This window comes from Sebastes fasciatus, chromosome 9 (genome assembly GCF_043250625.1).
Source record: "Sebastes fasciatus isolate fSebFas1 chromosome 9, fSebFas1.pri, whole genome shotgun sequence".
NCBI classification, from domain to species: domain Eukaryota; kingdom Metazoa; phylum Chordata; class Actinopteri; order Perciformes; family Sebastidae; genus Sebastes; species Sebastes fasciatus.
In genome coordinates this window covers 11,948,900-11,976,772 of record NC_133803.1, presented here as the reverse complement: position 1 = coordinate 11,976,772, position 27,873 = coordinate 11,948,900, and the positions used below count along the sequence as shown (strand labels likewise).

General features: G+C 41.7%; 2 protein-coding genes and 1 long non-coding RNA gene across 7 annotated transcripts in view; 2 read left to right on the top strand and 1 right to left on the bottom strand.

Moving 5' to 3' along the window:
- The window catches only part of LOC141773910 (protocadherin-15-like), a 316,265-nt gene that overhangs the window by 32,507 nt on the left and 255,885 nt on the right, over positions 1 to 27,873 (bottom strand). For all 4 annotated transcript variants that reach the window (XM_074646072.1, XM_074646070.1, XM_074646069.1 and 1 more), the window contains 3 exons: positions 10,860 to 10,969; positions 8,630 to 8,770; positions 3,087 to 3,214 (listed from right to left, as the gene is read on the bottom strand). In XM_074646072.1, the coding sequence (XP_074502173.1) occupies positions 3,087 to 3,214; positions 8,630 to 8,770; positions 10,860 to 10,969 (379 nt within the window). The remainder of the gene's footprint in view (positions 1 to 3,086; positions 3,215 to 8,629; positions 8,771 to 10,859; positions 10,970 to 27,873) is intronic.
- LOC141773897 (uncharacterized) lies at positions 19,079 to 20,677 on the top strand. 2 transcript variants are annotated; one of them, XM_074646051.1, is made up of 3 exons: positions 19,079 to 20,271; positions 20,335 to 20,521; positions 20,621 to 20,677. In XM_074646051.1, exons 1-3 carry the CDS (start codon positions 19,113 to 19,115, stop codon positions 20,628 to 20,630), a joined length of 1,356 nt encoding a protein of 451 aa, XP_074502152.1. In that variant the 5' UTR covers positions 19,079 to 19,112; the 3' UTR covers positions 20,631 to 20,677. The 2 variants fall into 2 exon arrangements, with proteins under 2 accessions (XP_074502152.1, XP_074502151.1); XM_074646050.1 differs by lacking the exon at positions 20,621 to 20,677 and having other exon boundaries at positions 19,080 to 20,271; positions 20,335 to 20,574.
- On the top strand, positions 20,673 to 22,406 carry LOC141773898 (uncharacterized). Its single transcript, XR_012595205.1, has 2 exons — positions 20,673 to 22,117; positions 22,216 to 22,406. It is a non-coding gene; the product is annotated as an uncharacterized LOC141773898 (long non-coding RNA).

Here is a 27,873-nt window from a genome sequence, read left to right as displayed (position 1 = left end):
ATGTCTTCTTTCTATCATTACATAGATGATACATGGCTTAAACATCAGGTTCAAGGTACAGGCTAGCTGTCCTACAAGACTAACATTAAGGATTAGATGACCATCAATTTCCTTCAGCTAAATTGCAACAAAACAGAAGATAGGCACTGATAGTATCACATCAAAGATATACAGCTTAGCCTTGGTCAGGCTACACTAAGTCGTGTTCTGGGGAATAAAAAAAAGTGAAAAACACTTGCAGAATGATGTACAATATGTGTTGTGCTCTTTAGTGCCAATGCCATTACTGTAGTTACGCATTTTCGCTGACATTGAAAGCAGAGATGTTTGGCAAGTAGGGATGCTGAGTGTGCTGCAGCACCACCTGTTTTTTCTGTAGGCCTATTGTTTAACTGCAAAGGAAATTAAATTATTTAATAATGTATATATATATAATTAAAACATTTTAACCTCCGCGGGTGAATGTGCATTGGCAGATTCTTGCTCATCTCCTGTCTGAAATGGCTGTATCCTCACTGTCCTGCGTTATTATAATCTGTAACATGGTAAGAAACTTTCCACTCACAAGGTTGTGAATACCACGAGAAGGGGGCGTTCATATGCACTCTTCTCGTGAACAGGGTAAACATGACCACATTTGAAGGCACCAAATTAATATAAAACAATGAGGTCATCACAACCCAAGTTGATTTGTCACAAGAGCTGCCATTAATTACATACCACCATTTTGCTACCTAGGTAAATCCTCTGGTATATTTCGCAGTAAAGGATAAGGCTGGTGATATTCTATATTTTGTAATTGTCAGCAAATCCCACGAAAAAAGCCCAAAAACCCACATTGAATTTATCTTAATAACACACACATAACCTGAGAAGCCAAAGCCTAATATAGATAGCTGATACCTCTGAGCCATAGAGCTCCATTGTTGTCCAAAAACTATTAAAAACCCATCAATGAGCCACACTGTTGCACTAGGTGGCATGTACCTTTATTACCATGGTCCCTGGGCTCTGTAGCTTATTCTGAGTCAATCCCACGTATACAGTACACTGTCCTGGTGCTGTAAATTCACTAGAGCACCAAACGTGTATGAAACCGCAACTGAAAATAGTCTCAAAAGAATCCACTATTTATCCTGTTTGAGTAACGTTTGCTAGAAACTACAATGCCCAGCTGTTTCAGGAGATTACTTTCTTTTATTTTTAATGAAGCAATATATTGTGTGACCAAATGTTAAAGGTTTATGTCTTAAGCAGGAACAAAAGGGCTTGGGGATGCCATAGACGGTGTAGGGAAGAAGAGTGTCTAGGTGACAGACTAACACATTGTTGGTTTTGGTCTTTTAATGTGATTAAGTCACGTGTGGGCAGGTACAAAGCTACAGTTCATCTGGGATGAGAGGTGAGGCATCAGACAGCCTAAACACTGTTTCTCCATCTTTTTTTTAACTCAGTAGCTGCAGAAGCTAACAGACTGTGGCTCAGTTCATAATGCAAAAGACAGTGTTATTCTACACATTGCTTAGGCCTTATCTAATCATTACTTCAGTTTGTCATTTCCGACATTGCCTGGAATGACTTGAACAGTTTTCTAAAATCATAACGTGTTGGGGTTGATCTGCCACATCTGTAATCGATTCCCCTCCGAAACAATGAAATGATCAGAGATGTTGGTGATATTAGAGATTCAATGTCTAAATTAACATGCGACAAGCGGCCTTCTGCCAAAGAACTCCACAGTGAGATGTCAACAGATGATCTGCAGGCCATAAGAAATAAACTGATCCACCATTAATCCACTCTTTTGAAGCTAGAATACTGTTACATATACTATGACATGATTAACCTTTTCAATATTTTTAAATATCCATAAAACTCTAAAAATATCCATCTCCTCACACTGCGTTTCCCCCTGAATATGGATATAATGCTTCTTTGGATGATTTAATTTCCGATCTTTCGGAGGTTATAGGGGGCTCAAGCTAGAGTGAATGTACTGGCATCATATGAAACTAAAAAACCTAATTAATTCACTGGTACCAACCATGTCATACTAGCTTGTTGCGAAGGAGGTTAAATAAAGCTCCAAACTTATGCTAAATTTTGGCGAGAAAAAACTGTTATGGCCGATTTCAAAGTGGTCCCCTGACCTCTGACGTCAAGATATGTGAATGAAAATGGGTTCTATGGGTACCCACGAGTCTCCCCTTTTTCACTTTATGATAACCACATGCAGTTTTCGGCAAGTCATAGTCACGTCAGCACACTGACACACTAACAGCTGTTGTTACCTGTTGGGCTTGAGTTTGCCATGTTATGATTTGAGCATATCTTTTATGCTAAATGCAGTACCTGTGAGGGTTTCTGGACATTTGTCATTGTTTGTTGTTGTTCATTGATTTGCAATAATAAATATATAAATACATTTGCATAAAGCAAGCATTTTTGCCCACTCCCATGTTGATAAGAGTATTGAATACTTGACAGATCTCCCTTTAAAGTACATTTTGAACAGATAATTTGAGATTAATCACGACAGTCCTACTAGAAACATAATCCCCACAAATCCTGAAATCTTGAAACATATACTTATCTGTTGTCATGACAATATTGTACATTCACACATAAATGCATGACTGTATGTCAGCTGGAGCGCTGACATTCAAGGTAGGCATTGAAAACACCGGCTTCCAAGGGACTTTGCACACAAACACAAGCCTAAGCACACACCGACACTCAACCCCGCTTACAGAAAATAGACACACAGTGTAGTATACAGGATGACAAAGCGAAAACCTCCTCGGCAGAGCAGGCTGAGAATCAGACAGGATGTCCAGCCATGCTTCTGTGAACATACTGGGATTACAACGCTCAGCTCACTCTGATCCCACCTGCTCTCTTACAGTGGGCACAGCGATATTGAGGAAGAGATGTGGCGAAGCGATAGGGGGAGGAGATGAAACTGTGCTGCAGAGAGCAGATCGGATGAATTCTCCCAACATGGCTGCAGGCTAAGTGTTGAAAAGGTGGGAGCAGAATCAGGCACAAACCAACAGAAACAAAGACCAGAGCTGATGCTTCCTTACCACTATCTTGAGCACGGAGCTAAAGATCTTGGTGTCTTCCGTCACGCCGCCTATGTAGAGCTGCCTGGTGAAGATGGGAGGGTGGTCATTCTCATCCAGCACGTCAATGAACACCTTGGCTGTGTTAGCTGCAAAAAGCAAATGGCACCAGAATGTATTCAAGTCCTTTGGAAGTCATACAGATCTAGTATCTAGCATAATAGAACGCCCTTCAGTTAATGTGAAACAAAAAACATTCCTGTACCTATTCAAGCATCTGAAAAGCGAGGTTTGCTGCACCCTCACACAATAAGAATTGGGACACACAAGTTCCGAAAGTTTATATCGTCACGGCCACTAGCTGTTGAATAAACACATCTCTGAAGTCATCCGAACTGGCGTTGATCAAATGTCGCATAATTTAAAGCCTCAAAATTGTCACGTCAATATAATTTTTTCATGGTCATCAGCTGGTCCACAACTTCAAAAGAGAGCTTGAAATCATTTCCCAGAATATTTTGCAAGTTACTCATCGCTGGAAACATCACAGTATGTTTTCAAATAAGATCCTGTTCGCTAGCCATCACTAATTTTAAATAAAGTAATTCCTTTTTATGATCTGAAGATGGATCATTTGACCAATTTGGAAACCAATTTTATTTATTATTATTATTTTATTTTATTTTTTTGAAATTGAGGAATCACATTCATCTAGCTTTTGAAATCTGACTGAAAATGTGGGATAATTCACGCTATTCGCTTGGTTTCATTTTGACCAAAAGTGGACTGAGTGCATTTAGGAAAACCTCTCTTCATTAAGTAGCAATTTTCAGCTGCAATGACTATTTGAAGTGGATTTGTAATTGCATGCTGGAAAGAGAAACATGGTTCCCTTAGTCCTAACTCGACCCTTTCTAATGAAACAGTGTGAGAAGCTATTTTGGTGAAGGGGACAACTTTGAGTCAATAATGAGGAGGTTAATTTTGTTTTGATTACAGCAAATATTCCGAATCGAGAGAAACTGAGCCTGAAGAGTTTTGAGGACTTCTCTCTCAGTGCCCTCGATAAGTAGATCAGGAAAACAACTGAGCCAGTTTGCATTCTGTTTACCAACCAATTACTGAGAACACTCACAGTTTGAGCAAAATATGGCTCTGTGAAATAATAAAAATGATGATGGAATCTTGCCTTTTCAGCCATTATTTTTAAGTGAGGTCTACCTCGGATCATTTATTGTTTGTTTTCCCCACAACTTGGTGCACGACAAAACCATCAATAAAAGGCTCCGAAAGTTTAACAGGCAAGCCATTTGCACATTATTGGGAATAATGATTTGAAGGGCAGCCAATAATCGAGCCGCAGAGGAGTTAGAAGAAACACTGTGAGAAAGAAATGAGGAATGGAGGCAGACAATTTGGTATTTTAATAAAACATTTTCTGGTTAACTGGCCTTTTTGTGAGGCGTGTGAAATATTCACCCTGCCCCTTTAAAAAGGAAAACAGACATATAGTGGGTATAAAGATTTGCGCACCCTAATTTGTCACAGTTACACCTACTATATGCAACGAACAGCATAAATATGTACAGCACAGAAATCCTTCCAACACTGCAGTTTAGGTAAAAAATATGCAGTGTCAAGGACCATTTTTCTTCTGGCGGCATACAAAAATGTAAAGCCATGTGGCATTGGAGCTAAGGATGCACCGGGGGAATTGGACAAACAAAAACACAGCGCATCAAATTACAGACACAAAAGCTGGAGTGTGAGGCACAGAGGGAGCACTCCAGGGGATGGAAAAGAGGTCTGCAGAGTTCCTCTCTCTCTTGCCTCTCTTTGTAAGAAGTGGCTATATTCCATCCTCAGAGTATAAGGACATAAAAAAAAAAAATACATCCCCCGTCCTTCCTCTCTCGCTCTCACACACTCACATAAAGATGCATGAAAGAAAGCAGTCCATTAAGAAGAGGGATTGCTGCTAAGGCAGAGTAAGCGTGAGTGTGCCGAAGAGTTTATTATCATTTAGAAAAGATTTTTAATTAAATCATGTCTTAGTCTGTTTTATTACATGTGTGCATGTACATATCAATGTCAGAGATTGCAAGCCTGTGTGCATATTGGCCTTGTGCATACACAGTGTTTTTCTCTTAGATGGAGTTGTAGCAGTGGTGGTGATGCTCTTGTACGCACGCGGAAGTTTTTTTTGTGCGCTCACATTACGCGCCCTGCCGGGAGATTTCTATGTCCGCCAGCACCAGAAGGGCTCTTGAGGTCTAAAGCTTTGTTTATACTCGCGCGAGACGCCGTGGCGCGAGCCTCCATAGATACCGCACGCTACGAGCATGCACAGAGGTGTTTATGCTCAAGGCATTGTTCGCTGCAATATGGTCTGAAACACCAGACGGCGTACAAACAAAATATTCTGTAGATAAGCAAGAAGTCAAGGTACCAGAAAGGAAGGTAGGTTGCCTGGCAACAGTAGTAAACACCGACATACCGCCAAACATTTCATTTGTGTACCGTAGTTATTACTGTAGCTTACATTCAAGTCAATATCATTTTCTGTCTCTCGGTGCTTCCCCTCGGGTCACCACTCTTTCCATGAGACCTATGAGACCTTTTTTTTTTTTTAGCTTTTACAAAACGATCTCTCCTATTCTTTCACAGCCTGCGGCAAAAAGCCTCTTCTTTCTCCAGTGTGTTGCCTATTTCTGTCAAAGTATTTAATGACATTTGACTGTCCCTGTGGTCCCTCAATGAACAGTTGTAGAGATGTCTGTACAGGCCGAACTGCTCAGACATTCTTCACTCAAAGGCATCCGTGTTGAAATGAAAAGCGCAGCGCGCTCAGTGGGCACGAATAATTCAGAGGTGCACGACCAAGCGCCGCAACCAACTTGCGGAGCCTTCGAGCATCACGCGAAAGCCGCGATGATGTAATTTCTGGTGTAAAGTAATCAGCAGGGGAAATGTCTGTCTGACTTACATGAGTTGTCTCAACATTTATGAAAATGCACTTTTATTAAACATAATAAATTAACTTGCATCACCACACTGTTGTATTATAAAATAGTTCTAATTTATCTAAATTCAATGACATTTTCGATGATAAAATAATAATCTCTGAGGGGAATCTGTCAAAATTGTTTTAGAGATTGACAGCTTTTGAGCTTTTGTGGCCCGCCTCTAGGAAGAAGAAAACACTGCATGAAATCGGTGCATGAGGAATACGTGGAATACCTACTATCTTTGTACTTTGAGGTACATCTACACTCGCACACACAGAGGAATGAGGAGAGGAGAGGTATTATAAGGTGCTTAGAGCTAGTGTCAGGAAGTTGAACAGGTCATAATCCCCTCTCTATTATCTGTTTTATATTGCTGTGAAAACATCTCCTTCAAAAGACTGGATTTATTCAAGTTTCTCAACAAAAACTTCATTTTACAAGATTACATTTGAACACATCATGATAACGTTATCACTTACCTTCGCCCGATACTAATTTTTACTTATTACTGAATAGTAATAATGCACCATAATGTAACTCAATGGAACCTTTCTACATTGATGAAGCGTCTGTAGCGCAAAATAATATAACGTTAGTTTCTGAAGAGAGGAGACGGATCCTTCTCTTCTACTTTCCTTTTTTCCCCTTCAACTCTCCTCTCCTCTCGTAAAAAAGAAACAAATTCAGCTGCTTATAGGGGAAACACTGGTGCACACATACAGTGCACTTGTCTCAACAGAGCTAGGACAAATCTGTCTGACAAATCAGTCCAGTAATGCTCTGATAATTTGAACTCAATACAGAGAAGAAAGATATCTCCTGTCATGGATGCAGTACAGTGATGTAAGTGAGAAAAGAAACGGCTTCTCAACACTCTGCCAAAAAGAAGATGTCAGACCGTAGATGCCTGGGAAGCTCTCTCCCTCGTGTGAGAGCTAGATAAGTGATGTGAATGTGTGTGTGTGTGTGTGCCTGAGTGTTGTGTACTTGCAATTGCCGTCATTAGTATGGGAGAGACAGACGGTGCGACAAGGAGAGAGGCAGGTAGAGTAGGTCATTGATTATTCATTGGTAGCTCAAATGGATCGAGAGTGAGGTATGAACCCGACTTGACGGCAGCACTTCATCCATCATTTCACAAAACTTTTGTCAGTTAACTGTCCGCAAACAAGCCTAATGATGTTCCAGCTGAAGCATGGCCATCAGAAAGCGCAGTGTGAAGGTCTCAAACAACAACTCGGATGGTCACACATCGTCTCAAAACTCCTTCCTGACCGCGGGCGGACGCGTCTGGCGATTTACGTAACTTTCTGAAACGGACAATCATGCCCACTTTACGCAGCAGTTGGCCAGGTGTGATGAAAAGTACGTTTGAATTTCTCTCTATAACTCTCTTCAAGTACTTCCGTCATTTTTTGTTTACAACCGAGTGCAATCATGCATCATGAATGGCTTCGAGGGGAGAAAATATGCACCATTATCCCCATTTGTGCATCTCATCGCACCCAGACTACAAAGACATGCAAAAGACGTCTTGGCGAGAGGTCAAGGAGACAGCGGGGCGGGACGCAGCCAGGAAGTGACAGCAGGCTTTTAGCGCCACCGCACAATCTAGTTTGTTCCGAGCACACGAGCCCTTCAGAATGGGAACACAAAGGGGTTGCATTAACTGAGAATTCGCTATGATTAATGTTTTGTCACCCGCCCTCGTTTTAGGGGAGGTCTGGCTAAATTAAAACAAATGGGCTACTTCTGATGGTTAGACCCTTGTGACGAATTTGGACGTTTTTAAGGATTTATGATATGCTGCTTTGAAGGTAGGGATTACTCATATTTTTACGGTTATTTTTAATAATCACCATGACTTGACAGATGAGAGTCACATCTGCCGATGCATATATTACATGTTCATACTAAACTTTTCATATCACTAGCAGTCTAGCAGCAGTGGCGGTTCTACACAGAGCTCGCAGCCTGCGGGCGGAACGGAGGGTGGTCAAATATTAACCACATTTAAAAAGCATTGAGTTATTCCACAAATGAATAGAGAATAACTGCTGGCACTGCAGCATAGTTACTCAAATAATATGACATCTCGTCTTAGCCTGAATATATAAACATAGAGTCAGACAAACAAGCAGACTGAAGTGTGAAAGTGGACAACCAATCACAGCCTGCAGCAAACCTGCCACCAAGTATACAAATGGATCAGTGCAGTGAAGAAAGTTTTTATCCATATCAGCATTCTAACAGTGTAGGAAGGACACATAGATTTAATGCGTAAAAGGGCGGAATTATAAGCACACATATGTTGAAACGTATAATGCAGATAACTCTACATAATTGCAGTTAACGTGTAAATAAATATTAGGGATGAAAATAGGCCGCGATAGAATTTCTACAACTGTATTTAACCATAATCTGTCACAGTGAGGGATTATTATGATTCAATATAAATGCAACACCTGGAATCATATGAAACAGAATTTCATCCCTGGCTTCCCACAACACAACTCAACCTCCACATTCACCCATTTATTGGATGCTATTTCTTACTTTTAGACGGCACACGCAGGTTGGACAAGACAATCACCATCGAGTCAGCCTGGACCCGGAGGACGTAGCTGGTCACATTTTCATAATCCAGAGGTTTAGCTGTGGAGATGACGCCTGTCTTGTTGTTCACCTGAAAATGACCTAGAAACAAACAAAATCGGAGCACATGAGGTGAGTGAAAATCAAATAAAACGAAGATGTAGGTAACAGAATTGACGGTAGCACTGTTTAATTGCATTGTTTAGTTACTGTATATAGTGTTCTGATCTTGGCTTTGCACTCTTGGCACTACACATCTGAACATTGAATACATTGGCAATGGTCGAAGCTTTGAAGCATTTGGGTCAGGCCTAATTTTTGTATGCTACTGCTTTGTATATAAAGGAAAAGTACTGAGTATTTTCTCATTTTAAGAACTTGAGTGCAAAATGAACATAACAGTCTCAAGTGAAATTATATAGAAAAAAAGAAATATGCGAAAGAAACGATATAGAAAAATATATACGATAGACATTTTTATATTGTTTTGAAGATATATATCGTTATATTACCCAGCTCTAAAAGGTAGCCAGTGCAGCAATTTTAAAACAGGTGTAATGTGTGCTCTCCTTCTGCCCTGGTCAACACGAGCAGCTGAAATTGTATAAGTTGATTTATGTTTTTTTTTGGGTAAGCCAGAAAGTGTGTGGTTGGAAAAACACCTGTCTGTAAGGAATAGCTAAAAATAGCTTGTTGCTCATCTGATAAACAGTTAAATGTTGTTTTAAAAAAGGTGGTGGGATATGATCAAGTGGGCAAGTGGAGGGCTTAAGCTGTGATACTACCTTCATAAGCATTTCAGAGGTTGGGGATTTGAATGCTACGTTCACACTACGAGCGACAAAGCAACAAAACGGTCAGCGTGGCCAGCTACATTGTCACAGTTGAAGTGTTGTTCGAGCGTTAAATAGCACTGGGAACTGGCTAACGGCATTGTTTTGGATAGAATGGAACAGGGTGTCGGGCGTCAATTTGTAGCTTCATGTCACCGTCTCCCATTGAAAATGACTTGTAGAATGTTGCTCTGCCGATTGTGGTGTGAACACAGCATCAGGTATCACACTCCTTAGCTGGGCAATACCAGACCTGATGGTGGTTATCTTATCCCTGAAGTATGCAGGGTAGTATGAGTTCAGTTATCCAGATGCAGACACAGTTGTAAATCTTTACACATGTGCTATAGAAACACTAAAAATATCAGTGAAGAAATAGACCAGTTAATGTACAATAAGGAAATCACACAAAGCTGCATGAATTCTAACGGAGGCAGCCTAAATGGCTAATTTTAAAACATTTTTAACTTTTTTAAAATGACTTTTAATTGGAGCACTGACAAAGAAATATCCAGAAATACATCTAGCTGATTTCCCCCCCTTTCAATAGTATGGGCAGACCCTAAGTCCACTGTGGCTCTGTAAAAAGACCATGCTTCAGAATGCTTTTGCTTTCCTGAGAATATTACTGCCAGGGGTCTGGTGGTAGATTTATAGCACTCTTATTAGGTCTTGAGCCTGCAGTTTCTAGAAGCATCTGAGGAAAAGTGACTCATGTCTCCACATGACTCAGACCACTACAGGAGCACTAGAAGTGCATGGTGGGGAGGATGTTACTGACTGACAGCTTCCTATTGCACTCTTCGCTCTCTCCAGCTCACAGGAATGTCTCCTATACTTTTGTCCTAAACACCTGAGCTAACCTCACACCCGTGTGGTGTTCTCTCTCTCTCAGGGTGTAATTATCAGACTTTGCCATCGAGTGTGAAAAGCGGTCTAGAGTGACAACTGTGTCAAAACTGTCTACTTCTAGACAAAGACAGGACAAACCCTACAGCTATGACGTGCATCCTGCAATTTTCAAAATAATCTGGGAGCTTTTCCAGGAGTATTTTAAAATGTGATTGTTGCACCTTTTGATGTCATTAAAAGCACACGTTACTTGGCAGTTTTCTTTACTGTGATGAAAATCTGCAGTTGTCAGACGAAAGGCTTTGTAGAAGTTGACACGCACAAAAGTATGTTTGCTTTATGTGGAAAAATAATGAAAGAACAGGAACAAGAGAGCCTTGCACTTCACATAGCCTGTGTTATAATTTGTGTGAGTGTTTGGTAGGCGTGCTGGAAAACAAAATATTGTATTGTTAAAATAAATGTAGGCCTAATCGACTGTGTGGTATATGGTCTGTAGCACATACCTAGTTCATTTCCTGCCACAATGGAGTAGAAGATGGTTTGATTGATGGCAGCAGCTAGAATAGTCCCCACCGGTGTGCCAAATGGAGCCAGCTCGCTAACTAGAGGAAACCTGGAAAGACATAGAACACAAATCATAAGACAAACGGTGGAAAGACTTGAGGGATCAATGAAGCTGCGTATTCCAGTATCACAGGTACAGTATACAAATGGTTAAGATGAATACAAAGGTTGTCATAGAAGCTACAGTATATCTACGTACACTATAAGAAAAAAAACAATGTTTGGAATCAGTTCAAACTGATTAAAACGGCAGTAGGCAGATTGTTTTTGGCATCATTGAGCAAAAATTCCATAATAACCTATATGCTGAACATATTGTAATTCAAGTGTTCTGAGAGAAAACTAGACTTCTGCACCTCCTAATGGCTCTGTTTTCAGGCTTTAAAAAAATCTTGAAACTTTGGCCAATCACAGGTCATTTCAGTGAGAGAGGCAGCTGTCAATCACTTGATCAAACGGTCAAACTAGGCAGCGTTGATCAAATATTAATCAATATTCTGTTACTGTAATGTCTATTTCTCGCCTCAAATGTTTTCAGAAACATCTTGTAGTGTACTGTTTAGCTGTAAAATGAGAAAGTTTGCTCCGGCTGGTGGGCGGTGCTTGGTATTTCCTCAACTGAGCCCAACATGGCTGCCGGGTCACAAACATTTTCATTTTACAGCTAAACAGCACACTGCGAGATGTTTCTGAAAACATTTGAGGTGAGTAATAGACATTACAGTAACAGAATATTGATTCATATTTGATCAGCGCTGCCTAGTTTGACTGTTTGATCAGAGTTTGCGATTGATTGACAGCTGCTCAGAGACGGCAAGGCTCCACCTCGGCTCTGATTGGTTGTTTTCCTCCGGTCTGTGAAATCTTGCAGATGCCATTAGGAGCACCGGAGGACACAGAGGCACATGATTTTTTTTCTTGAAATTACCTGTCTCATGCACTACTGTCAGGATATAGTGACAGTTTCATAAAAATAACCTTTTTTTAAATCATATTTGTTCCAATCTTGCCTACTCCAGCTTTAAGTCAGGATTGATTTCAGTCATTGAATTCTCACTAAGTGCATGCAAAAGACTCAGTACAGAATTGTGAGCGTACAGAGTAGGTATTAATTACTGTGATTGTAATCATTTATAATATCACAGAAAGAACTATGTGCCAGAGGCATAGCTTTTGCCCAGCAGTGAGGTTAAGTGGTTTAAATTCTGTATATATGTATTCATCAGCAAAGATATTTAGTTTTCCAGCTTTTTCCTCTGAAGAATTCACTGGATGATCTTGTTGCCAAGTGTATATTTTTCAAATCTGCTTTGAATAAAATATACGTTTAAAAAATAATAATTCATAACACCTCAATGGAAGTGGTAAACAACAGCCACTTAATGATTTTTCTTTGCTTTGATCTCCTTTGTAATTTCTTTCAGTAGTTTTACCGTTCACTTTAACTTCACTCCAGTCTCCAGATAACAATACAGAGGCTGATTTTTTCCTCTCTTGTAAATGAATAAGTAAACGATTTTCCTCTAAGGGAGCACACAATGTAGTTTTGGGAAAAAATATGACTCGTAAATAAATAATTCACAACTGCTTGGGCCGATGCCAAAACCTCCCCACACACCCAATAACTACATAGTGAGGAGGATAAGAACACTCGAAAGGCTAATGCCGGCTTTGTATCTGCGAGTGTGGCGGTAAGGAGAGAGCTGAGCTATGAAGCAAAGCTCTCATTTTTCTGCTCAGCTTTTGCTTCGACTCTCAACCATGGTCGAGAGCTTTGGGTAGTGACCGCAAGAATGAGATTGAAGATTAAAGGAGCTGAGATGAGGTTTCTCTGCAGGGTGGCTGGTCTCACTCTACGCGATAATGCGAGTAGTTCAACGGTTCAAGAAGACCTCTGTATCGAGCTGCTGCTCCTTTGTATTGAGGGGAAGCAGCTGAGCTTGTTTGAGCTCTTAGTGAGGTTGCCCCCCCCGACTACTTTCTTCCTGGGGGGTTTCGGAAACGACCCGCTGGGAGGAGGCACCGCCCTGCATATTATGGAGGAATAAGAATCTTTAAGCTTCCTTGAGAATGCTGGGGTTCTTTCACCAGGAGGGAGCTGGAGGAAGTTGTTGGGGTAGAGCATGTTTGGTTTGCTCTACTGGTCCACAATTGTGGCTTAAACCCTGACCAGGACAAGCTGATTAAACATAGAATAGAAAAGGAAAAATGTAGGGCTGTCAAAGTTAACGTGATAATAGCGCGTTTTAACGCTGCTAATTTCTTTAACGCATTAACACAACTTGTGATTTTTAGGTTGTAGAGGGCTCAGTTTTAAAGGTAGAGGGAAGATACTGGTATCATATGAAACTAGAAAACCATGTCATACTAGTGAAGGAGGCTAAATAACGCTCAAAATGTATGTTAAATTTTGGCAAGGAAAAACTGGAATTGCCATTTTCAAAGGGGTCCCTTGACCTTTGACATTGAGATATGTGAATGAAAATGGGTTCTCTGGGTACCCACAAGTCTCCCCTTTACAGACATGCCCACTTTATGATAATCACATGCAGTTTTGGGCATATCATAATCAAGTCAGCACACTGACAGCTGTTGTTGCCTGTTGGGCTTGAGATTGCCCTGTTATGATTTGAGCATATATTTTATGCTAAATGCAGTACCTGTGAGGGTTTCTGGACAATATTTGTCATTGTTTTGTGTTGTTAATTGATTTCTAATAATAAATACATACATACATACATTTGCATAAAGCAAGCATTTGTCCACTCCAATGTTGATAAGAGTATAAAATACTCGACAAATCTCCCTTTAAGGTACATTTTGAACAGATACAAAATGTGCGATTAATTTGGGATTAATTAGGACAATCATGCGATTAATCACGAATCAATATTTCAATTGATTGACAGCCCTAGAAAAAATGCATAAAAACAAAAAGAAAGGGCTTGTTTTTGGTGTAAATCCACAACTGTTTTTTTACTTGTTCATTTATTCATAAATTCATCAATTATTTGGACTATTATGTTCTTTGAGCAAGTTTGAGCAAAGACCTTTTCACCCCAAAACTTCCACACAGATTAATTTATCATTAGATAAAATAATAGTATCCCAACAAAACATTTGATAGTTAATGCAGCTTGAATTGTTCTGTGAACAGATTTGAATGTTTTTTTCCCCTGATAAGTGAGACTGTGTAACAGCTATAATGACTATTCTTGACTATCAGCCGTACAAGTGGGTAATCTTATCCAGCAGATATAATTGTCACCACTCTCCACAGGAATTACTGCCGCCATAAATGGCAGAGAACCCCGTCTTGGCGGTGTGTCGGCAGGGGCTGATTTAAGCTGATAATGTCATCTCACTGTGACACCCCTCTTGTGATACTGCAACTGCTTTCTCGTTTCTTCTCTCATCTCTGCATATCAGGTGTGTGTGTGTGTGTGTGAACGCATTTGTGTATGCATGGTGGTATGGCTTCTTTTGCATTTTTCATTTAAAGTTTGACTATTATTCACAGCAGTAGTAGGAAATCGGTGACAGCGTCGTAGGAGTAATGCTCACACCATAATCTGTGACAGTCAGATTCTATTATACAGTCAATGTCAGTGTTATGGGGTATTTTTGGGAGAAGACGCTATCTTGGCAGTTTGAGTTAGAAACACGGACCGGAGGCGATTAGATGCCTCCGGTCCGTGTTTATACTGTAACATGTTATTCAATGCTTTCAGCTCTAGTCTTTGCTGACCCTTCAGTTCCAAAACATTTTACTCCATAAATAATAAAATTGTCCAAAGAACGATAACGTGGACAGCCAAAGTTTCCCTTCAGGGTTGATTGTTATTTTATAGAGCAACTCCCTGTTATATGTTTGCAGTTGTGGCAGGTTTCACAATGATAACTGAACCCATTTCCCAGGATGAAGATGAAGATTGGGAAGACCTTCATTCACACCGAAACAGAGAAGTGGAAGGATATGCAGGTGTTGAGACAATTAATGACACCATCTTCCCTGGAGTAAAACAACACACTCAGTAACCTTTTAGACAGTTGGCAGTCACTATAGAACAGGGTCTGAAATTAACACCCACCACCTACCAAATGCGAGTAAATTGTTGGCAGTGGCGGATAAAATCGTCAGACGACACGCCACTTTGGCAGGCAGGGAAAACGCTGGGGATGGGAATAGAGAATTGGTTCACGTTGAGAACCATGAGCCATGGCGGAAAGAAAAAAAAAGTGGAGGAGAAGAGCTAGTCATGAGAATGTGATGACATCACTATGGGATGTCATGAGAATGTGATGTCATCACAGTGTGATGTCATGAGAATGTGATGACATCACAATGGGATGACATGAGAATGTGATGACATCACAATGGGATGACATGAGAATGTGATGACATCAGATTGTGATGTCATGAGAAGTGGCTTTGATGCCTTTAATGTGTCAGTTTGTGTTTCATCTCAAAGTTTACCTATAGAGGTGGAACATTTTAAAGAAATCATTTGCTGAGCCAAAATTTTTGGAAGCTGCTGACGTTTGGGTTAATTTAACATTAGGTTAACTCAAGCTCAATGGATCAAGTATCATCGTTACCAAGCTCTTTCGAGCAGATGAGCTATGAAAGAAAAGTCCAACAACTGTTGGAAGACCAGCGGAAGGAACTGGAGAACAAGTTTGCTGTGGACCTTGATGAGAAGCAACAAGGCTTGGAGACGCAACAGACTCAACTCCAGACGAGAGTGAACCGTTTGACTTGGCAAATTATCGATAAGGACGCTGTAATCCATGGTCTCCAGCAGGTGCGGCGCGATAAGGACGCTGTAGTCCCTGGTCTCCGGCAGGAGCAGTCCGATAAGGACGCTGAAATCCATGGTCTCCGGCAGGAGCAGTCCGATAAGGACGCTGTAATCCATGGTCTACGGCAGGAGCAGTCCGATAAGGACGCTGTAATCCATGGTCTCCAGCAGGAGCGGCGCGATAAGGACGCTGCAATCCTTGGTCTCCACCAGGAGCAGCACGATAAGGACGCTGTAGTCCTTGGTCTCAACCTGGAGAAGGAGAGTCTCAACCTAAAGCTCACAGAGACCAGAACCAACCTGTTGAGGACGGCAGATGTACTCCGACAGAGCGAAGAAGCCTGGCAGGCCAAATACAAGGCTCTGGAGGACAAGTACACAAAGGTCCTTACAGAGAAAGACCAGACCTTGAAGAACAAAGTTGAACAGATGGAGAATGTCAACAAGGACCTGAAGGACAAGGAACGGATCTGGAAGACTAAGGTCAGTCAGTTGCAGGACGTCAACAAAGACCTGATGGAAAGCAAACAGAGACTGAATACCACAATCCAACACATGGAGGTTGAGAAGAAGCTTCTGGAAGACATCTGCCTGAAAATGAAGAAGAAGATGAGAGGAGTCTTTTCTTGTTGGAGGACTGAGGATCGAGAGACAACATTGCAAAAGATGAAAAGCAAAATGTTGAAAAAGACGAAAAAGGAAATCACGGAGCATGAAGCTGTGGTGATACAGGAAGAGACGGAGCAGGAAGCTGTGGTGATACAGGAAGAGACGGAGCAGGAAGCTGTGGTGGTACAGGAAGAGACGGAGCAGGAAGCTGTGGTGATACAGGAAGCACAGCAGGAAGAGGTACTGGGAGAAAAGGAGGTGGAGAAGAAGAAGAAGAAAAAGAAGACGACTGTGACAATTGAGCTCACGTTGGAGAAGAGTAGCTCCCTCTTCCAACCCCCTTCACCTCCTTCCTCATCTAGCTGTGGTGTTACAGGAAGAGACGGAGCATGAAGCTGTGGTGATACAGCAAGAGATGGAGCATGAAGCTGTGGTGTTACAGCAAGAGATGGAGCATGAAGCTGTGGTGATACAGCAAGAGATGGAGCATGAAGCTGTGGTGTTACAGCAAGAGATGGAGCATGAAGCTGTGGTGTTACAGCAAGAGATGGAGCAGGAAGCTGTGGTGTTACAGCAAGAGATCGAGCATGAAGCTGTGGTGAAACAGGAAGCACAGCAGGAAGAGGTAGTGGGAGAAAAGGAGGTGGAGAAGAAGGAGAAAAGAAGAAGAGTGACTGTGACAATTGAGCTCACGTTGGAGAAGAGTAGCTCCCTCTTCCTCCCCCCTTCACCTCCCTCCTCATCTACCTCACCTTCCTGTCGCAACCGCCCCCTCACCCCCATCACCCATCATCATTAAGAAAACTTCAATCTATCATATTTCAGTAAGGAGTTTCTCCTGGTGTTCAGGTTTCTCCAACAAAATATATATTAAAATAATAAAAATAAAATAAACAGTCAAATAAAATGTCAATATGTCTGCCTCTCTGAATAAATGTTAATTTGTTAATTTATTAGTAATAATGTTGAGGTTTGGACTGTTGGTCGGCGACGGGAAACTTTACTTCCTATATAGCAGACATCTGCGTCTGAAGATTCAGTCGATAAACTTCCTGAAAAACCTGGTAAGTAGAGCTGCAACGATCAATCCATCAACAGGAAATTAATCAACAACTATTTTAATAATCGATCATTTTGAGTAATCTTTATACCCCCGCGACAACGTGGTGTCCGTCCTTCCGTCCGTCTATCTGTCCCTCCGTCTTTCAGTCCTTCTTCGTTAAAGGCTTTCACAGTCTCTAAGATTTGTTGGCTCAACCGCTCGAAAGAGCTTGGTAACGATGACACTTGATCCACGGTGCTGTAAATATTGTAGTCACCCTAGTCGATTGTTAACGTTAAACTAATTAACCTAATGTTAAATTAACCAAATGTTAAATTAACTGTGATGACTGGTGGGCAGCACAGTCCTGCATGGCTAAATATTGAAGCTACTAACGTTAATGTAGGTTCCATTAAGTTCCATTATGGTATGTTCAAGCTCTGTTCTGTAAAAATGACTATTGGGCGAAGGTAAATTCAAACTTTCATGATGTGTTCATGATGTGTAGTTTTTTGGTGAGACACTTGAATAAATACAGTTGTTTGAAGGAGATATTTTCACAGCAATATATCATAGACAATAGAGAAGGAATCATGACCTGTTTAACTTCCTAACACTATGTCTTAGCAGCTTATAATACATGATTGAAATGACTGATGCCAAATTTTTTTTAATCAGAACAAATATTTATTTAAAAATACTTAAATAATTGTTTATTTCCTAATCATTTGAATTATGTTTAATGCAAATAACCACTATAGATGACAGTAACAAAGTGCAGTACAGTACTATGTACAATACCCTCCCACCCCCAAGAGATAAGGTTAGATGCCTCCGGTCCGTGTTTATACTGTAACATGTTATTCAATGCTTTCAGCTCTAGTCTTTGCTGACCCTTCAGTTCCAAAACATTTTACTCCATGAATAATAAAATTGTCCAAAGAACGATAACGTGGACAGCCAAAGTTTCCCTTCAGGGTTGATTGTTATTTTATAGAGCAACTCCCTGTTATATGTTTGCAGTTGTGGCAGGTTTCACAATGATAACTGAACCCATTTCCCAGGATGAAGATGAAGATTGGGAAGACCTTCATTCACACCGAAACAGAGAAGTGGAAGGATATGCAGGTGTTGAGACAATTAATGACACCATCTTCCCTGGAGTAAAACAACACACTCAGTAACCTTTTAGACAGTTGGCAGTCACTATAGAACAGGGTCTGAAATTAACACCCACCACCTACCAAATGCGAGTAAATTGTTGGCAGTGGCGGATAAAATCGTCAGACGACACGCCACTTTGGCAGGCAGGGAAAACGCTGGGGATGGGAATAGAGAATTGGTTCACGTTGAGAACCATGAGCCATGGCGGAAAGAAAAAAAAAGTGGAGGAGAAGAGCTAGTCATGAGAATGTGATGACATCACTATGGGATGTCATGAGAATGTGATGTCATCACAGTGTGATGTCATCACAGTGTGATGTCATGAGAATGTGATGACATCACAATGGGATGACATGAGAATGTGATGACATCACAATGGGATGACATGAGAATGTGATGACATCAGATTGTGATGTCATGAGAAGTGGCTTTGATGCCTTTAATGTGTCAGTTTGTGTTTCATCTCAAAGTTTACCTATAGAGGTGGAACATTTTAAAGAAATCATTTGCTGAGCCAACATTTTTGGAAGCTGCTGACGTTTGGGTTAATTTAACATTAGGTTAACTCAAGCTCAATGGATCAAGTATCATCGTTACCAAGCTCTTTCGAGCAGATGAGCTATGAAAGAAAAGTCCAACAACTGTTGGAAGACCAGCGGAAGGAACTGGAGAACAAGTTTGCTGTGGACCTTGATGAGAAGCAACAAGGCTGGGAGACGCAACAGACTCAACTCCAGACGAGAGTGAACCGTTTGACTTGGCAAATTATCGATAAGGACGCTGTAATCCATGGTCTCCAGCAGGTGCGGCGCGATAAGGACGCTGTAGTCCCTGGTCTCCGGCAGGAGCAGTCCGATAAGGACGCTGAAATCCATGGTCTCCAGCAGGAGCAGTCCGATAAGGACGCTGAAATCCATGGTCTCCGGCAGGAGCAGTCCGATAAGGACGCTGTAATCCATGGTCTACGGCAGGAGCAGTCCGATAAGGACGCTGTAATCCATGGTCTCCAGCAGGAGCGGCGCGATAAGGACGCTGTAATCCTTGGTCTCCACCAGGAGCAGCACGATAAGGACGCTGTAGTCCTTGGTCTCAACCTGGAGAAGGAGAGTCTCAACCTAAAGCTCACAGAGACCAGAACCAACCTGTTGAGGACGGCAGATGTACTCCGACAGAGCGAAGAAGCCTGGCAGGCCAAATACAAGGCTCTGGAGGACAAGTACACAAAGGTCCTTACAGAGAAAGACCAGACCTTGAAGAACAAAGTTGAACAGATGGAGAATGTCAACAAGGACCTGAAGGACAAGGAACGGATCTGGAAGACTAAGGTCAGTCAGTTGCAGGACGTCAACAAAGACCTGATGGAAAGCAAACAGAGACTGAATACCACAGTCCAACACATGGAGGTTGAGAAGAAGCTTCTGGAAGACATCTGCCTGAAAATGAAGAAGAAGATGAGAGGAGTCTTTTCTTGTTGGAGGACTGAGGATCGAGAGACAACATTGCAAAAGATGAAAAGCAAAATGTTGAAAAAGACGAAAAAGGAAATCACGGAGCATGAAGCTGTGGTGATACAGGAAGAGACGGAGCAGGAAGCTGTGGTGATACAGGAAGAGACGGAGCAGGAAGCTGTGGTGATACAGGAAGCACAGCAGGAAGAGGTACTGGGAGAAAAGGAGGTGGAGAAGAAGGAGAAAAAGAAGACGACTGTGACAATTGATCTCACGTTGGAGAAGAGTAGCTCCCTCCTCCAAACCCTTCACCTCCTTCCTCATCTAGCTGCGGTGAAACAGGAAGAGACGGAGCAGGAAGCTGTGGTGATACAGGAAGCACAGCAGGAAGAGGTACTGGGAGAAAAGGAGGTGGAGAAGAAGAAGAAGAAAAAGAAGACGACTGTGACAATTGAGCTCACGTTGGAGAAGACTAGCTCCCTCTTCCAACCCCCTTCACCTCCTTCCTCATCTAGCTGTGGTGTTACAGGAAGAGACGGAGCATGAAGCTGTGGTGATACAGCAAGAGATGGAGCAGGAAGCTGTGGTGTTACAGCAAGAGATGGAGCATGAAGCTGTGGTGATACAGCAAGAGATGGAGCATGAAGCTGTGGTGTTACAGCAAGAGATGGAGCATGAAGCTGTGGTGATACAGCAAGAGATGGAGCATGAAGCTGTGGTGTTACAGCAAGAGATGGAGCATGAAGCTGTGGTGATACAGCAAGAGATGGAGCATGAAGCTGTGGTGAAACAGGAAGCACAGCAGGAAGAGGTAGTGGGAGAAAAGGAGGTGGAGAAGAAGGAGAAAAGAAGAAGAGTGACTGTGACAATTGAGCTCACGTTGGAGAAGAGTAGCTCCCTCTTCCTCCCCCCTTCACCTCCCTCCTCATCTACCTCACCTTCCTGTCTCAACCGCCCCCTCACCCCCATCACCCATCATCATTAAGAAAACTTCAATCTATCATATTTCAGTAAGGGGTTTCTCCTGGTGTTCAGGTTTCTCCAACAAAATATATATTAAAATAATAAAAATAAAATAAACAGTCAAATAAAATGTCAATATGTCTGCCTCTCTGAATAAATGTTAATTTGTTAATTTATTAGTAATAATGTTGAGGTTTGGACTGTTGGTCGGCGACAGGAAACTTTACTTCCTATATAGCAGACATCTGCGTCTGAAGATTCACAGTCGATAAACTTCCTGAAAAACCTGGTAAGTAGAGCTGCAACGATCAATCCATCAACAGGAAATTAATCAACAACTATTTTAATAATCGATCATTTTGAGTAATCTTTATACCCCCGCGACAACGTGGTGTCCGTCCTTCCGTCCGTCTATCTGTCCCTCCGTCTTTCAGTCCTTCTTCGTTAAAGGCTTTCACAGTCTCTAAGATTTGTTGGCTCAACCGCTCGAAAGAGCTTGGTAACGATGACACTTGATCCACGGTGCTGTAAATATTGTAGTCACCCTAGTCGATTGTTAACGTTAAACTAATTAACCTAATGTTAAATTAACCAAATGTTAAATTAACTGTGATGACTGGTGGGCAGCACAGTCCTGCATGGCTAAATATTGAAGCTACTAACGTTAATGTAGGTTCCATTAAGTTCCATTATGGTATGTTCAAGCTCTGTTCTGTAAAAATGACTATTGGGCGAAGGTAAATTCAAACTTTCATGATGTGTTCATGATGTGTAGTTTTTTGGTGAGACACTTGAATAAATACAGTTGTTTGAAGGAGATATTTTCACAGCAATATATCATAGACAATAGAGAAGGAATCATGACCTGTTTAACTTCCTAACACTATGTCTTAGCAGCTTATAATACATGTGTCATGATATATCTTTGGCAGCCTAGTTTTCCTTGTGTTTCCTCTGTTTCCCTGCCCTTTTGTTTCCTGTGTGTTTTTCCCTGTTTTGTCTAGTCTGTCAGTGTGTTGGGAGGCGTGGCCTTCTTCCTCCTCCTCCTTCTCCTGGGCAGGCACTGCTGGAGCAGCTGACAGCAATTTACCAATCATCACACACACCTGCAGTATATCTACCCCGGTTTTCCTGCCAGTCATCGCCAGATCGTTCCGTCACTCACAGTGGTACATGACGTATTCAGGCTCCCTTGTATCTTGGTTTTTGACTTGCTCATGCTCGTGTTTTGGATTTTTGGATTCACCCTGTTTTGTCCTCTGTTCAGGTCTGTTCAGCTGTGGCTGCTTCCTGATACCAACCTGCCTGCTCACTCCTACACGCTGCTCCTCCTCCTGCCTGCTCACCCCTACACGCTGCTCCTCCTCGACCTGGATCCTTACCTCCAGGAACTCCAGCCCTGTTCACAGTTCCTTTTATATTATTGTAATAAATTATATATTTGTTACACCTTCAAAAGACTTGTGTTTGTGCCTGCAATTGAGTCCACGCTTTTGGTGAACAAGATCATAACAACATGATTGAAATGACTGATGCCAAATTTTTTTTAATCAGAACAAATATTTATTTAAAAATACTTAAATAATTGTTTATTTCCTAATCATTTGAATTATGTTTAATGCAAATAACCACTATAGATGACAGTAACAAAGTACAGTACTATGTACAGTACCCTCCCACCCCAAAGAGATAAGGCTCTGCTGGAAGCAAGCAACAGCGTAATTCAAAAACTGGAATTTACCACGCATATAATGTTTTTTGTGTAAAATATATCAAACATTGAACGACATCAGGTCTAAAATTGTATTCCTTCATCTAGCGCATAGATTTCATAAGTGGCAGATACAATTTCTGAGCGGCAGACAAAAAAAATACTTGCCTGCCACGGTGGCAGGCAGTGAAATGGTTAATTTCAGACCCGGCTATGGAATATATGTTAATCTCTCTCAAAGTTTCCGAGGCAAACAAAGGTGCAAACAGTACGTTCTTGAAGGACAATAAAGATTTGTCTATCCATCCTGAGTGCAACAGTTGCTATCTCTGGAGACGAACAATCCCCAAGGGCATCTCGAGTTAAGAATAATTCTGGTAAAAATTCGAGCCATTCTCCTGGACAAAGGGTGATATAACACACCATCCTGAGAGATAGTATTGTTCAGAGTGTGCTGCAGTGAAACTAACTCAATGTGCTCACAAAGCCTTTCACGAAAAATACAGTGCAGTTATTGATGTGTGAATAATGTGTTGTTTGGATATTACTAAATGACTTCTGATCAATTTCCCTCTAGGTGTTGGCCTGTCACGGAATAATTGTGGTCTCTGTAGCATCCAGGAGCATCAAGCCACCCTGTGCTCTACAGTGATGGGAACCAATTCATTAATGTGGCCTTCACATAAATAGATTACCCGTTTGGCTCAGGTAAAGGCAGACAAAAACACAGCAGAGAGCCCTTGAGCAATGTGAGCACAGTGAGATGCAGCACAGCTCAACATGTGACTCTAAAAAACAATAAATGTGCCATTCATTGGGACCAAGGTTGACACGATGGTTGACACTAAACGTATGTGCTTTCACTTGTAATTCACTTTTCAGCAATCTGATGTCTGTTCTGGAGATTAACAGCCCAGAGGTGGGAGTGTTTTTGTAAATCGACTACCTACACAACGAGTGAATAATCAAGTGAAAAGTCAAATATTCGGGTTGTCCAGCCCTACCATATTCAACACACACACACACACTAACAACTCTCTTGCTGCTAAGTGGCTGTGGTTGAGATAAATGTGTGTATGATACAGGTTTTTGAGTACAACTGGTGTATGACTATTCAAGTTACTGCTGTAAAGGCCACTGCTTGACGTGGTGGCTGATGTGAAGAACGAGAAATCATTTTATTGGATTTCTTATCTTCATTTGGTCAACGTATGAAATGGTTATGCAATAAATCATCATTGTCAGCCCTTTGGTTGATATTGCTCGCTGTATCTGTATATACTTTAAATGTGTCCACCATTTAAAGGGACTGTTTGTAACTTTTTATACGTATAAATCTACCGGGTCGGGATCCCATGCGCGCTCGCGCGCATATGCGCGCTCGCGTGTGGCCGGAGTCTCTGCGTCCTCTGCCTGCTTGCTTTCACTCACCCACCGCGTGCGTTCTCGCTGTCTCGCTCCACCTTTACACGTGAACGTGCGCTCACTACACACTGCAGGAGAGTTAGTAGCTCTACAGAATATCTAGTGAATGTACAGTGGACGTTTGTGCAGAAATAACTGCTGCAGCTCCTCCAGACCAACAGAGGTGTTCCGTGTCTTGTGAAGTGACGGGGCTCCGCAGCGAGAAACGTTATCGTCTCCTACCGGGTGTCTCCCTGCGGGCGCAGTCGGGAGACGATAACGTTTCTCTTCCTGCTTCTAGGATCAGCATTGATTCATGGAGAGACCTTCGTCTGGTCAGCTAACAATACTGCCAAGCAGGTGAAATATAGAGTGATATTGTGGTTTTAGCTGACGTGTGTCGCCTCACTGTTTTGAGCGATGCTCGTTCATGTCTATTTAGAGCGAGCACAAGCGTGAGCCCGACGCTGACTTTCGTCGACTTAACGGCCACAGGTGTCGCTGTTAACAAGCCTTTCTGAAAGTTACAAACAGTCCCTTTAAAGGTAGGGTCGGTATTGCTGAGAAACTGGCAAGAATACACCCGAAAAATCTAGTCCAGTGTTACCAACTCTTTTCACATTAAAGTAGCTAGCAGCGCTAGCTCCGAAAGTTGTTAAATCTAGCGAGAAAGTCGCTTGCTGTCGGTATGTAATGAGAATTTCAACAAATATAACAAAAAAGGTATTTGAAGAACCCTAGTTTTGATGGGAAGGCCAGGTAGCATCAGCCTCATGTGTAGCATGTCTGAAGCCTGAAGCAGGGTTTTCTGCTCAAACCATTCTTGGCAGTTATTGCAGCCAGAAAAACAAATTTGGGCCTCAGTGTGGAGCCTGAGTGAAGCTGAGGTGGAAGCAACTATCAATCACCCCAGTTTTATAGGTTGAAAGACCCTCCAATCAAAGGCAAAAATGCACCCACAATACTTCTTTCTGAGTCTTGCTGTGTTGATAATCACTTTCAAAATCCCCACCAGACCTGGCAGACCATATGCAAATTGTGACATAAGTCATTGAAACCCCAAACTCACCTAACAAATGCAAAAACATTTTCGTATTGCTATCCTACATCTCTCTTACCTTTTGTCTGTGAGATTTGGTCGCACGAGTCATTCCCAGCCCAATTTGCCAAACTCACTTAACTGCACAAACTTAAATTGCTATTTCCAATCTGATTAACACCACCTGTTCATGAGGAGGTTTGCATTCATGAGATTTGATCATTAGCATACTCAATGTTTCCAAATTGCTATATAGGGTGAATGGAGTGGAACAAGCCAGCCATTCACAAGAGCCATACCCAAGAGTAAAAATAAGAACTTCACACCTTCAGCAGACAAAATACATGTAGTGAAGAGATTGACATGAAGTAAGATGCTCATGTGGCTTTCTAAAGCAAAGCAGTCCATGTCGGAAGGAAGTCAAGGGGATGTGACAATCACCGAGATAGATGACAGAATATTATACAATAGGTAATGTTAGACTGTCAGGTGCAATAGAGGATGTTGTTTCCCTAGACAGGCTTGCAAAACCTGAGGTGGCTGTCGGAGTGAGATTATTTCCCTAGCAGTTACTGAACTGTTGTTGCCATGCCAAAAGATGCCGGTAAAACCATTAAATCCACAATCAAAGAAAAACAAACCATAAAATAAACGTTGTGGTAAATTGGCAAGCCATGCCGCACATCACGCGAATGGAGCGTTAATTCCACATTACGTTTTATTTCAGTTATTTACTTTTATTTAAGTTGATTTCTGTAACACAATTGATCTTTCGGAGGTTGTAGCAGGCTCAGTTTTAAAGCTAAAAAAACGGAGGAATCCATTAGTACCTCTGACCTCAAGATATATGAATGAAATGGGTTCTATGGGTACCCACGAGTCTCCCCTTTACAGACATGCCCACTTCATGATAATCACATGCAGTTTGGGGCAATACCATGCAGTTTTTTTGCATGCAGTATAAATATGTTATCGCCTATTATAAAAATGGTGTATTTGAATATTTCTGCATACTGGGTTAGGGTTTTGATACCAAATCACAGCATGGCTTTTTCTCATAGTCAAGTCAGCACACTGACACACTGACAGCTGTTGTTGAATGTTGGTCTTGAGTTTGCCATGTTATGATTTGAGCATATGTTTTATGCTAAATGCAGTACCTGTGAGGGTTTCTGGACAATATTTGTCATTGCTCTGTGTTGTTAATTGATTTTCAATAACACATATATACATACATTTGCATAAAGCAAGCATATTTGCCCACTCCCATGTTTATAAGAGTATTAAATACTTGACAAAATCTCTCTTTAAGATGCATTTGAACAAATAAAAAATGTGCGATTAATTTGCGATTAATCGCGATTAACTATGACAATCATGCGATTAATCACGATTAAATATTTGAATGGATTGACAGCCCTAGTTATACGTCAAATAAATGTTTTTTTTATGGAGAAAGGTGGACTGTGTTCGTTCCTAAAAGAAAATTTGAAAAGAGAACATTTGTGACAAATTCTCTCATATGTGCCCCTTAAGATCAAATCTATTGTACAAATAGTTCTTGCATGAGGCCCAATGACTTTCTGCAGAGATTCTGAGCATTTTCACAAATATTTAAAAAACACTGTTTTCCTTGAGCATTCAGCTTTGATGGTTGCAGCTTTGGTAAATCTCAGGTCTGGAGCACTGGGGCTGGATAACCTGTGCTGACCTATTCATAGTTTTTTTTTTCGTACTGTACTTTGAGTGAGTGGGGTATGAAGTCCTGTGAGGAGCTAGCAGCGGGCTGCATGGTGTGATTGCCAAGAAGAAGCAGAGCTGACATGTTATCACTTCCCTACAAAGTGGCTCTGCCTGAGGGTTGTAAGCTGCTGAGAAATGCCAAGAGGGTGTGAAGGTATATGAAGTGTGCAGATTAGTATTAAGGTGTATCCACCTGTACACTGAAAAGATGACAGAAAGGTTAGACTGATAGGTGGATAGGTAGACAGATAGAAGAGCAGAGTGAAGGAAAAACAGACAGAAATATGAACTGTATGCACATGAAATGCCTTTGAGGAAGGACGATCTAAACAGCTGCTTGAGCACAAGCACTCATCGCAAATAATATCTGATAATTAAATGGTGGGGGGGGGGGGTTACGAGCTGGCTGATATACTGAGACTTGGAGATAGCAGAGAAGGTAAATAAGTTGTGTATTCAAGAGTCAGGTAGTGGGCGAATTCAAAAAGTCAATTATGCATAATGCAATACCATGTACTACTGAGCAGGGCCAAAGACACTTTTCATTCCTTTCATATTCAGATGAGCAAAAATCCCATCCAGAGAGAGAGAGAGAGCGAGAGCGAGAGAGATAAAGAGAAGGGGAAGATGCTGACATGTCTACAGGCAGCAGCAGCACAGAGCCCCGGTGTCAACATGAGAGAGGGTGAATGACACGCCACTGAGAAGCGCAGGCGGCACACAGGTGTCAGCGAGCACTCTGCCCCAGGGCCAATGGCGGAGTGATGCTTACGAGACAAGGCAGAGGCGTATAAACCTTGTCGTGCGCCACAGGGGCCTCTGTTACCGTGTCGACTGTCTTTCTACCTCGCCTTCCCTCTCTGTTCCTGCATTGCATCACCGAGTGAACAAGCGGCAATGGACACGCGGGGAGATAGAAGGAGAGTGACCTCACTGTGTAATAAAGTCAATGTTTTTCTTGCGGATGTGCAGATGCAGTGCTGAATAAAGGTCTTGAACAACAACAAAAGCAGACACAAGTCATTTAA